Below are 12,002 nucleotides of genomic sequence, written 5' to 3' on the forward strand. Positions count from 1 at the left end.
GTTTTCATTTAAAAAAAAATATATGTAGTTTCTAGATATATTAAATGACATCTATATTGAGTTTATTCCTTTTAGAACAATCAAAAGGGCAAACACGTGCCAAAACATTGTAAGTTTAGACTTGCGACTAGTTTCGCTACGTCCAGACAGCGACCGCACAGCGACAGGGAAGTTTTACAATGTATACAATTCTGAGCCAGACCGGTCTTCTTCTTTGCAAAGCAAAAAAATAAAGCGGAATGTTACACTTACAGTCACGCATTGATCCGATCACCCAGGTCAGCATTTTGGAAATATTTCTCCAGTAGTTCAGTTCAACCGCAGTTCGTGTGAGGTCAGGCAGATATAATTAATGGAAGTGTGAGTATATGGTCTTGAGAGTACACTATTTGGCTCACAAAGTCAAACACAATGGTGGGCCCAACTACGGCATAGGCTAAGGTAATTTTTTAAGTAGGGTTTTAGTAAGAAGCCTAGGCTCGGCCTGACCATAGCCTGCTTTGCCTAAGTAAAGCTAGACGAATTGAACAGAACTTGAATCAACGGTGGTTATGTACATATTATGATGTAGCAATTGTCGTTGTTGGCTATCATCTAAGTGAGGCCTAACATGTACTCTACTTCAGCCCCAGAGGTTCATTTTTTTTGGCTGGCTTGACAAGTCCTTACTAGAAAAGGCATAATCAAATTCAATGGTACTAAATGTTTGGGCCCAAAGGTTGCTCAGTCAGAACAAGTGTGCAATAGTTATTATTATACTAAAATGTTAGAAGTAGAATAGTTCAGTTTCAAATCAGTCTCAAGAAGTGAATTGTTCATAGGAAAGAATGCTAAACTCATATTTTACTTGTGTACTTCCTTCAAATGCTATGACATTGGTTGCCACCTTAATGAGCAGCATTTATACATGCATTATACATGATATGGATTATCCATGTACTGTAGGATGCAGCCTTCAAAGTGTTCTGAAGAAAAATTTCCTGTTAAAACACCCCATCCTCTGACGGGCATGTCCGCAAACTAGAAAGCAGCAGGATCCTTATATTGTATTAATCCACTGATGATAAAAGAAATGGTACATTCTAATGCTTTAAATTTGGTCAGTACACAAATGTGTGCCTGTAACTACTTGTAATTTCTTGTGTGGGGTTCAAAAAAGGGGTGGGGTGTGTGCATTCCCCGGATTCAGGCATGTCTGTGTTGTGTCTTGTATGCGTAGTTTTGAATTAAGAATTAACCTTCAAAGTTCTATTGTAAATAAATCTTAAATTTCCAAAGTTACATAGAAAGTTTGAATGATGGAATGTAGGAGGAAGTGATGAAGCATCAATTATAAATTTTATTCAGATTTTCTCTATGACTCTTCCTTATTTTCAGTATAAATGAGAATGCTGCAATGCTTAGTAATTATGAGGTAGGTATATTTTAATTACCCCTTTTTGACCCAGTTTTCATGCTGTTTTATCGTTCTTAAAATGGAAACGTTCACTCAGAGTTTTTGTAACATGTGGATATGCAGACTTCTTTCACATTGTAAAAGGAATACTCTCTTTGAAGTTTGAAAATGACTGACCAGTATTTTTAACTTTTTGACATATTTGGGGAAAATATTGATAACCTTTAATATGCACTATTTTGTGTGGCATGTATTTATTGTCTGAATTGTTATTTTTATCCTATGTTATCCAATGTAAATATTTATTACCCATGAAAATGAACAATAGAAAATTGACTGGGAAATTATAAATAATGGCCATAAATTTCTTTACTCTTTCCCAGTATTTATTTATTTTGTATAAAGTTTATATCTAAATATTACTCAAACTTGTACAAGTGATTTGAAGTGCAGCCAATTAACAGAAGATGCTCTACATTATTTACAAGAATTGTTGTACAGTATGTAAATCTTTGAAAATCGAGTGATAACTGTTCCAGACTATAGTATTGATTTTGTTGTATTTATTTCACAGGTTCTGACATTATTAAAGGAACTGCAGTCGCAAAATGGTGCCAGCAAAGGAAAATCAGGGAAAATTCAGCAGAATTTGGCTACCATTTCATATGAGGTCGACTAGTAAATTAGTTACATTTGTATTTATGCATAAGTGTAATTTATAAATTCGATTATCGCCATAATGTTCAGAGCATAGCTGTGAAAGAATAAATCAGCAGTGTGGGTTTTGAAGATTACACAAGGAACATTATCTGGTAGATGACAGATATTTGCCTTAATGTCCTACCTGTCAATCTGGAGAAATTAAAGGTAGTCTGTACTAGCCTCAAATTATAGTATACAAATAATGAATGGTTTCCATTCGTGCAATAGTGCAAACATTTCATGAGTTGTAAGATGGAATGTTCCATTCAACTCAGCTGCGCCTCGTTGAATGGAACAAATTACATCTTTCAACGAATGAAATATTTGCACTATTGCACGAATGGAAACCATTCATTATTTGTTTTATACAACATATTATAGTAAGATGGGTAAAATGCACTCATGCAACAGATTGTTTTGAACAGACAGGTTTCTCTGCTCTCTTACCATTGAAAAAAGTGCTACCAAAAAAGTATAACCCATGGTTCTATTTCATAGAGTGGAATAGAGCGCATTTTGCATGTAATCGACGAGCAATTGACCAATCAAGTGACGAGAATACAATTAGGTGTTGTATATTGTGCTATAATTGCTAAATGTTTTCAAAAAGTACTTTCCTGGAGGTATTTAATCTCCAAATTGTTCTCAGACATTCTAAATGAACACACGACATGACTGGATGTCCCGGTGAGGTAAATTTCCACCAGGGTGGTAATAGAAACAGTTTTAGAATTTTGACCAAAGGTGACCATATTTCTAAAATCTGGCATATTTGGGGTCGATACAGCATACCTTTAACACCTTGAGTTGTGTGTTGGTTCAAGGAGACAGGTGTGATGTTATACTGTACAGTAGATGCAAAACACCCAGAAAAGACCAAATTTTCATTCTGTTTTTCTCATTCTTTGCTACAACCTTGGATCTGATATTTCATTCTAGTTTCACCAAATGGGTGGCAGATGGGAGGGAGGAGGGGTGGGGGGGGGGGAGAATTGTGGATTGTGAAGATTCCAATATACAGAATTGCATTTGGTGCTTGAGCAACCATAGTATTTACCTAAGCGTGACTTGTGCAAGTCCAACTGTGACATCATTGAGCCATATATGCTTGAATTTTAAATAGATGTCTGTAATTTTGACTATGTTCTGTGATGGCAGGGTATTGTGAATGCTGTATCTGAAATATTGAAGTTTATAACATGACCAAAATAGCAACACTGTTTACTTTCAGCATGAAAATAGGAAAGAAAGAGAAGGGAAATAATTTGTGTTTGAATCTCCTAGTTAAACTGTGATGTTGATCACCCATTTACAAAATGGCACCCCCCCCTCCCCCAGACATGATGTTTGAACTAGGATATCTCCCAAATAACAGACTTTTCGTAGCTGTTTTGTGGAGTTGTTCCTCACGAAGGAAAACTTGGTCAAAATTTAAAAAAAAATCAAAATCATACTTTGCTGCCACTCTCATTGTACGTTTGCTGCCTTGGACATGAAATAAAATTTGACCCTCCTTGGTTCCTGGAATTACTTTGGAAAGAAAGAAACCCCAGGGGTGTATTTCAGAAAGTTTTGAGTAGTTTTTGTCATACTTTAATTTGGAGGCAATACAGATGATGTTTGATAATGTTGTTGTTTTATTTTCAGACTGTCACATACCTTGAGAAGACTCCTTGTAAATACCAATCACCTGAGATAATTCAGAAGTTACTTCAAGAGTTAGCTCCATTCAGTCTGACCAAGTAAGTGGATATTTCAGGCTCCAACGATCCTCTCAGTTATAATAAAAGTTAGGTTTTGATCTCTTCAGGAAATCTGAAGATATGATATTGATGTTGACCAGCTTTCATGCCGACATCAGCGTGATATTATTTACACTTCTGGTTGAAAGGGACTGTTGGAATATTAAGGGGCATCACAGTACTAGGTGATGCTATGTTTGAAAAATGTTTCTCATATTAAAGCGGCATTCTGTGTTTTGTCGCCGTCTTCCACTTTTTTGACAAGTCCATCAAGTTTTGTACATATGTCAATCACAAAACAGCAGATATAACTAAGATATTAGCCAAGTTTTTTCCCTGCCAAAAGCGTTAATTGGCAAGTAATTAAGGAAGTTTGCAGATAATGAGAAAAGTTTCCTCCGACAAGTTACACATTTCATATTAATCGCATACAGTTCCCCCAACCCACTAGTTTGAATTCAACCAATCAGAGATGCAGGTTTAGTTATGAGCCGTTGCTAAAATAGATTCGAACATCGAGTTGGTAACTTGGTACAAATCAAGCATGGTGTTGTATTATATATTGGTCAATGACGTTCGTAGCTTTTAAATATTCATATGATGGGTAAGGTTTATTTGGATCCCAACGGAAAATATCTTTGAGAAAAACAAAGTTGAAAGTTGTAAATTTTTCGACTTTTGTGCCACCATTTGAAGCAAGATTTGAATAGATAAGCTAGTTATGTATGTCGTTATGGCATCGTGGAATCAGTGAGGTTGAGAAAAACCATAGAAAAGGATGCAAAATGCTGCTTTAACTCCAGGATAAACATCTTAAGGTCCAAGACTGTGAAGGTAAATGCCCAGTAGTCATATTTTTCATCAATATTATGAAACAGGAAGGATGTGAATTATGGGCTGTGAATTGATTCCAACCTGTGTTGCTCTTATCATGCCAAGGTGAATGAATTTTGTAACTTTGGAAACAATCATATCTTACATTTTCTACACATGTAAAGTCAAAGTGGTCAGATTTATATTGTCCAAATCCTTCAAACATTGGGGATAGTTCGTTGGACACTTCTAATGTCCAATCTAAAACTTCTAATTAATCTAAAACTTTTAATGGTTCTCGATAGTGTATGAAATCCAGGGACAATTCCTGGGACACTTTTCATCTAGAGTCGATACATGAAATCCTGGAACTGTCCCCAGAAATGAGGGATGTTTGGCCAGCTTTACCAAAGGGAGTCTTCGCATTATCCAATCTCACTCAACTTTTATATCAAATTTTCTTGTCAAGTGAGAAAATGTTATGTGGTGTGGTTTTACTGGTGATGCATTCGAGCATGGTTTTAATTCTTATTCCTCCCTACAGTTTTATTATTCCACTGTATGTACAATATGGTTTTATATATTAGTCAATATTGTCTATTTAGTTTTATGTTCTATATATCGTAAAGGGTTGTTTATTTTCTTTACTTTTTGTGTTCCTAGGGCAGAAAAGCTACAACTTCTAAACCATTGTCCAACAACAGCTGTAGAAATTCAACTGGTAAGAAACAAATGTTGTTTTCCTTTCTTTACAAAGCATAGTATTGATGTAGATTTATCAATATTCAAATGTGCAGTTTACCTTTGAAATGAAGTCAGTTTCAACACTGTATATGCTGGGGTAGTTGCAATATTTTAGAGATTTTTTTTTGCATGTCGACATATTATGAAATGTGGATAATATCCTAATAACTATATACGCTAGGAAAATTATAACAATGGTGACCTACTTAAAGTTCAGACCTCGAGTACGACCACTATTTGTACCATTTACCTCACTGAGACTTTTAACTGTTTATTTCTGAGCATCTGGGATTAATTGTCATGTTTATTACATCCACGAAGGAAACTTTTATCGAGGGCATTTTATTATTAACTGTTAATAACTTTGGTATCATTTCCTCTCCGCGTAGATGATAGAAGAAAGCGAAGAGAGATTGTCCGAGGAAGAGATTGACAAGTTACTAGATGTCATTGCAAGATGTCTACCAGGAGAGCCAGAGGAAGAGCAGGAGGGGGAAGGGGAAGGTGAAGAGGAGGGGCTGGTAGGGGAGGAGGAAGAAGGGCAAGAAGAAGGGGAGGAAGAGGAGGGAGTGCAAGGGGAAGAAGAGGGGGACAAGGAGGGTGAGGATGGAGAGGATGAGCAAGAAGATGAAGAGATGGAGGCAGAGGAAGCTATTGAAGTTATAGAAGACTGACGGATGGTATTTTTCAAATCTGCTTTTCGAGGTCATCCTGCTTGCCTTTGATGGCGCCTCGAGGAGCTGAGGTTGGATTGGCAAGCTGTAAAACACGTTGGAAGCATGGCACTGAGAACTCAAAACAGCTTGTTTCTTTGGAATTATTTCAAGGGAAAGTTGAGCACAGTATGACAGTGGTACCAAAGAATTTGGTTTTGACAAGCTTATTGATTTGTTTTGTTTATGGCAAAGGGTATGAAAGTCAGTTTGGTACTTAATGTGTCGGGAAAGCATCGAAATAACATCAAAATGTGACTTTGGCTTCACAAGGAAACAAAATTGACAAAGGTCGTGTAATTGTCATTCATCCAGTGAAAGCTTCTCGAAAGGCACAGAGTTAATATCGTAATTTTTTTCTGTCTCAAGGCCGGTAGAAAATGTTACATTCCATGAGCCACATACCATTTGAGTAATTGTGCAATAATTTAGTCTTATTTAGAATATTTTCTACGAATACCAGATTTGCTGTATTTGAGCACGATCTTTTTTAAAGATAAAGGTATAAAGCAGTCAAGGATCATAATCACAGATGATCACTATGGTCTTTTCCAAAACAAATGCTTAAACAATGCTTGTAAGTAGTAATTTCCAAAAATTGCCACACTTTACTGTTTGAACATTCTGTGATGAGAGCGTGGTTTGCGTGTAATCAAAGGTAACAAAAGAAAATGATTTATTGTAAGCATCTTTCATAAAATGCTCACTGGTAGCGTTATAGGAACTTAAAAGTATTCTGTGATCTTTATGAGGAATACACACGCCAAAAACAACAGTGAAACTTGTGTGTATACATTATATCTGTTTTATTTGCAGTATATTCACTCTCCAGCACATGGCATCATTGTATTAAACATTGAATCATTTCAAGTACCACTTAACTTGACATACAAAACAAAATCAATGAGAATATCAAAAGGAAATCAAATCAAACTTTACAGTGAATCTTTTGAATACATGTAAGCTGTTTCATTTAAAATCCATCTTAAACAACTGTTTCCTTGGATACGGTGTGACCATATGAAAATTTGCAACAGCAACAGCCAACGATAATTCACACTTCTCTTTTCTGCGATGAACGTTCAAGCATCGGTTTCCTCTGCCAAATCACAGCACACATATTCGATTTTGATCATCTTTTGTCACTGGAGACCTGTAACGAAGAAACAAATTTTTGATGTCATCACAGGTCAAATTCTTGACATGTATTTGTGGTTGTTCCCAGGGAAAGCAGGCCTAACATTTGGTTGTCTGACAAATACAGCCAAACAGCAAAGACCAATATGTACACTGTAGCAGAGATGAGTAGGTTGGTGATAGAAGACCAGCCTTGGGGAGGGGGGGGGGTGCAGATTGTAATGATAATTATACAATTTTCACCACCAGTAACAAAGGAGATTATTCCAAAGAGTTCTGAATAAAAAGCTATTAGTTTAAAATCTCCCTCTTTGTGTCTTTGTGTGATTATTCATGTAGAAGCAAAGTACTTCAAACTAAATACCAAATATTATGTAAATGAGCAATTGTACCGATAGGCGTATTCTTGTGTGGGCGTACATGTATAGAGTGTAGCAATAGGCTATGGTGAGCTTGTATCGATGCATCGCTGTTTAATTACGTAACAGAGATTTCAAACGTATCGGGCGCGGCGCGCTGTTTGTGGTTCGTGCGTGCAACTGGTGTGAGGGTGTGCGTGTGATAGAACTTTCTTGTGTATGAAAACGTTTGGGAGAGCTTATGAATGAGGCGGTGAGTATGGATGGTTGACAGGCCAACACTTGTGAGCGACTGAGTACGTTTGATTCATATATGTGTAGTGAGCTTGTGACTTGTAAGTAAATTATGTTATATATTTTATATTTAGTTTGCTCCAGTTGAGTTTTAAATTTATTCAAGTAAACCGTTGCTCCAGTTGAGTTATTAAATTATTCAAGTAAACCGTTGCTCCAGTTGAGTTATTAAATTATTCAAGTAAACAGTTGCTCCAGTTGAATTATTAAATCATCCAAGTAAACCGTTAATCTTTTGTTTCTGCGTTATCTTTGCAACTTCTCTCTCCTGAGTCATCATACTTTTGGGAGGGCATGCCAGTACGGAAAACCACTAAATTTACAATTACACAGATGAACCAAACAACATTACTCGATGATGATGATCATGGGACTTATCATTATTTTCTATAAACAAGTCAATTGTTTTGAGGTATACGCTCTAAAATGTTGTATCATCCATGTACGATTTATTGATAATTCCCTCCAATAAGCATCCTGTGGATGTGCCACTGTTCTCATAGTTGGATAAAGGGACATTATTTGAAACCAAAGTGTAAATGAAGGCTGTACAGCTCGCATAGGGACATGTGCATAATACAAATATGATAATAGGACCAGAACATGTATAAACAAAGTATGAACTATGGAGTAATTAGGTACCTTAAGTCAGGATCCTAGCGGTGGACCAGAGGAAAGAACGTTCTACTCACCGTATGAGAGCTTGCACTCTTTCAAGGCTTCGTTGAATCCCTGGCACATGCTGAGGTCTGCCTGGGTCTCTGAACAGTTGAGAAACTGCTGTAACTGGTATTGACAAGGATTCTGGTATTGCTGTTGCTGGGGGCCTCCCTGCGGGGCAGGTTCTTGGTATGTGACATCTGGCTGGTCTGAACGGCCACCTCCTGTAATTGCTGAGCCAATAACATGGCCCTGCACGAAAGAAAGAAAATAGAATGAGGAATGTCACAGAAAACATGTTGCAAACTATTTGTGGTATCGATGCAAGGTACAGTACAAAATGCATACATTCATTGGGCACAAGCGAAACTGACAGCACCAACATTTGAAGCTACCAGCCTCAGTGATTTCAGTACTTCCATCAACTTCAAAATGTCATTAAAAGTTTTTGGGAAATATCATTCAGAGCTTAAAGAAATCATTTTGAAAAGTGTCTATCCACATGTGTTACTAGAACTAGTTATTTGGGGAGAAGAGGGTTGGGGTGAGGGGGGGGGACAATGGGTATGAGAAAAATTTAAGCCTTAAGGTAATAATGGCATAATTGAAATTTTCAAAGGACAGTTGCTTCTCATTTGACTCACTGGATCAGAGTGAGTTAATACTATTTCATTGAAAGAAATTGTAATTTGACACTTTGATTTAACAGGGCCGCGAAGACAATTGAATCAAGTAGAAGTATTTGTGGCAGTTGGTGCGATCAGTAGAGTCCAACTATGAGAGGCACAGTGTAAATTTGGGCATGGAAGACACAAATTTTGTACAGCTTTGATTCTATCATGAGTTATTTATTAGTAGAGTAACTATTAATCACAATAAAATTTGCTCCCAATCTTTATATGTAAGCTGGGTTAGGTCAATCTCGACTTACATCTACATATGATGATGATAGTTTTACTGGTAGTCTTTGCAACAGAGTTGGTCTTTGTTTGAAATCAACTAAAATGGCTCTCAAAGGATTTGAACAACTGTTGTGCAATAAAATCATAGCACAGTTATGTGCAAGCTGTCAAGGTTACATGTAGACAATCAAATACAATTGTGAGCTACTTGAACCAGTCATGGAATAATCCCTTTTAAGGAAATCATACATACAACAATTTTTATATAAAGTGATTTCATTTTTGTATTGATATTTGTAGGTATTCATCAATCTTTGATTGTCTTGAGAAACGTTAACCTACCACTGTTGACCCAATCGCAACACCACCAGCTGTTGCTGCCATTTGGCCCATAAGCCCTGGTTGTCTGGGTTGGCCCATTGCCATTGGCTGTTTGGGAACTGGTGCTGGGGCTGTCTGCCTTGTTGGAGCAACTGCTGTTGTCCTAGGTGATGGAGACCTAACGAAAGGAATATGAACATAATGATTTATGGATTACACATATTTAGGAATAAAAAAGAAATAAATATGGCAAAGGCTAACATTGTTCGATTTGAATATAGGGCCTAAGCTGAGTTAAAGGAGAATAAATCTGGGGTTTTGCAGTGACCTCATAGTAGAGACTTATATTTTTACACCCTCTGTGAAATAACTAGTCAAAACAAACTTTCCCCGAATTTGCAGGAATTTTCTAATTATTTTTTCCCACCTACTGTGTTGGTTTATATGGAAAATAGACTTTATCTCCCACTTAACATTTCTTTTCTTTGGCTTAATTATTGTTGGTATTGACAAAACCTTTTCTGTTGAAATCCACAATGTGGCTCGCATATGTCACGAAACAAGCAGAAACTGTCAGAATTCAAAAATGGTTAATTCCATGGGTGACAAATAAATCAATTTTTAAGGTAGAAAAAAGTGTTTTGAAGCATTTTTTTGATTCTGTAAAAAAGAGTGTACAGCAGAGGCTAGGGTATATTTCTCTTTAAACTAGTAGGCTAACAAGTAAAGTACTGTAACATGATTTAGGCCTAGCCTAGGGCTAAAATAAATATGATTGAATAAGCCTATACTAAACATGCAACAAATGAAACATGATATCGCATACCTGTGCAGTGAGTACTAGTAATAGTATCAATATTATCGGCATTGTGATATACATTGGAGTATGTAAAGCTAAAAGGCAAATGAACTCATCATGTTCTTGAATTGGTAGTTGGGCTAGGCCCCCTAGGTCATCTAGGACTACAGTAACTTAGGCCTACATCTGCTTCTGCATAGCCTGTCGCATGATCGATAACTCATGAGACTGAAAACTTGCCTACGGACAGGCGAAATTGATCTTCCCCTACTTCTTCCTCCACGTGGCATTTTGGATTGATGGTAATTCAATAAAAACTAAAAGCAATAGAAATATATAACATCAAGGAACAGAAATAATAGCTGCCAAATAAATTAGTCGTATGGCGATCTTTGTGGAAGTTTGTTATATAATGTGCAATTGCAAATTACAATGCAAATTACGCAACTTTCTCAAGAATATTACGTCACTCTGTATTTTTGCTAATTTCTATGGAACGCCATGGAGATGGTCGACTGATTGTCACGAAACAATCAGAGGAATGAATGTAACATGGTAGCCTGGTACAAGAGAGAGAGAGGGGGGGGGGCACACAAAATACTGCATGTACCCAAACGAGATATCATCCACTCCTCTTCCGAAAAATTGCATGAATATATTATATATACAACGCACTTTGAAGTAAGAGCAAAAACCTGTGCGAAAGGGCCAGAGATGGAACGAGGTTTTAAAACAACTCGCATGCGGGTGAAGGGGGGGGGGTGAGTCTGATCCCCCCAACACATATTCACACATTCACACCGAAGAATCACACGGAAAATTACACATCCAGCAGCGCATTTTGAGCGACATCATGATTAGAGCTTTCAATTTGGTTCAGAATTAGGTCTACATGCAAAATTCTTGAGTTGGGTGTTCATCCTTCAAACCTCCTGGATCCAGGCCACTCTCTAACACTGCACAATTTTTTAATTTATTAAAATCATAGTTTTGGCATCAAGTTTATGACATAACTTAGGAAACACGGCAGATCGCCGGATCCGTGAATATGTCACTGAAATATTACCCCTAAGAAGCTCGTATTTCTGTCCTTTGTGACCCCCCCCCCCCCCCAAAAAAAAAATACCCATAAAGGAGATGTGTGCTTAACTTATGTGAAATAACTAGCGTAAAGGACAAAGGCGTAGGTTGTGGTATTCTATTTTGAATTAAAATAACGTTCGCTCGTTGGTAGTTTATAGCCGTACAGAATTGAGTCAGTGTTCCACAATTCGTTATGAATGTATAGTATTACATAGACTTGACTTGTAAGTACCCGGATGATAAGTGAGACTTATAGATCCAAACAATATGTCCATAAGATAAACATTGCAATCAATTAAAGACAGAAAGTTATATAGGATCATTGTTCTATATCTTA

General features: G+C 36.9%; 2 protein-coding genes across 4 annotated transcripts; one reads left to right on the forward strand and one right to left on the reverse strand.

Annotated features, from left to right (window-relative positions):
* Nucleotides 1-107: 107 nt before the first annotated feature.
* On the forward strand, nucleotides 108-6,671 carry LOC139980730 (DNA-directed RNA polymerase III subunit RPC9-like). Of its 3 annotated transcripts, none has more exons than XM_071992600.1 (6): nucleotides 108-441; nucleotides 1,378-1,414; nucleotides 1,971-2,066; nucleotides 3,746-3,840; nucleotides 5,317-5,374; nucleotides 5,787-6,671. In XM_071992600.1, exons 2-6 carry the CDS (start codon nucleotides 1,397-1,399, stop codon nucleotides 6,069-6,071), a joined length of 552 nt encoding a protein of 183 aa, XP_071848701.1. In that variant the 5' UTR covers nucleotides 108-441; nucleotides 1,378-1,396; the 3' UTR covers nucleotides 6,072-6,671. The 3 variants fall into 3 exon arrangements, with proteins under 3 accessions (XP_071848701.1, XP_071848700.1, XP_071848702.1); XM_071992599.1 differs by having other exon boundaries at nucleotides 108-360; XM_071992601.1 differs by lacking the exons at nucleotides 108-441; nucleotides 1,378-1,414; nucleotides 1,971-2,066 and adding an exon at nucleotides 2,086-2,263.
* Nucleotides 6,672-6,901: 230 nt separating this feature from the next.
* Nucleotides 6,902-11,010, reverse strand: LOC139980731 (putative coiled-coil-helix-coiled-coil-helix domain-containing protein CHCHD2P9, mitochondrial). The gene is made up of 4 exons (XM_071992602.1): nucleotides 10,823-11,010; nucleotides 9,805-9,961; nucleotides 8,593-8,812; nucleotides 6,902-7,263 (listed from the first exon to the last, which is right to left on the reverse strand). Exons 1-4 carry the CDS (start codon nucleotides 10,870-10,872, stop codon nucleotides 7,253-7,255), a joined length of 438 nt encoding a protein of 145 aa, XP_071848703.1. The 5' UTR covers nucleotides 10,873-11,010; the 3' UTR covers nucleotides 6,902-7,252.
* Nucleotides 11,011-12,002: the final 992 nt, after the last annotated feature.

The sequence above is a fragment of the Apostichopus japonicus genome, chromosome 15 (genome assembly GCF_037975245.1).
Source record: "Apostichopus japonicus isolate 1M-3 chromosome 15, ASM3797524v1, whole genome shotgun sequence".
NCBI lineage: Eukaryota > Metazoa > Echinodermata > Holothuroidea > Aspidochirotida > Stichopodidae > Apostichopus > Apostichopus japonicus.

Bases quoted from the DNA above. Each gene is read 5' to 3' on its own strand.
- LOC139980731 (XM_071992602.1), bottom strand. From the start codon at position 10,872: ATGCCACGTGGAGGAAGAAGTAGGGGAAGATCAATTTCGCCTGTCCGT. The intron at 9,962-10,822 runs GCAAGTTTTCAG...TCCTTTCGTTAG, and splicing joins TCAATTTCGCCTGTCCGTAG to GTCTCCATCACCTAGGACAA. The intron at 8,813-9,804 runs GTAGGTTAACGT...TCTTTCGTGCAG, and splicing joins TTGCGATTGGGTCAACAGTG to GGCCATGTTATTGGCTCAGC.
- LOC139980730 (XM_071992599.1), top strand. The intron at 1,415-1,970 runs GTAGGTATATTT...TTTATTTCACAG, and splicing joins CAATGCTTAGTAATTATGAG to GTTCTGACATTATTAAAGGA. The intron at 5,375-5,786 runs GTAAGAAACAAA...CTCTCCGCGTAG, and splicing joins CAGCTGTAGAAATTCAACTG to ATGATAGAAGAAAGCGAAGA.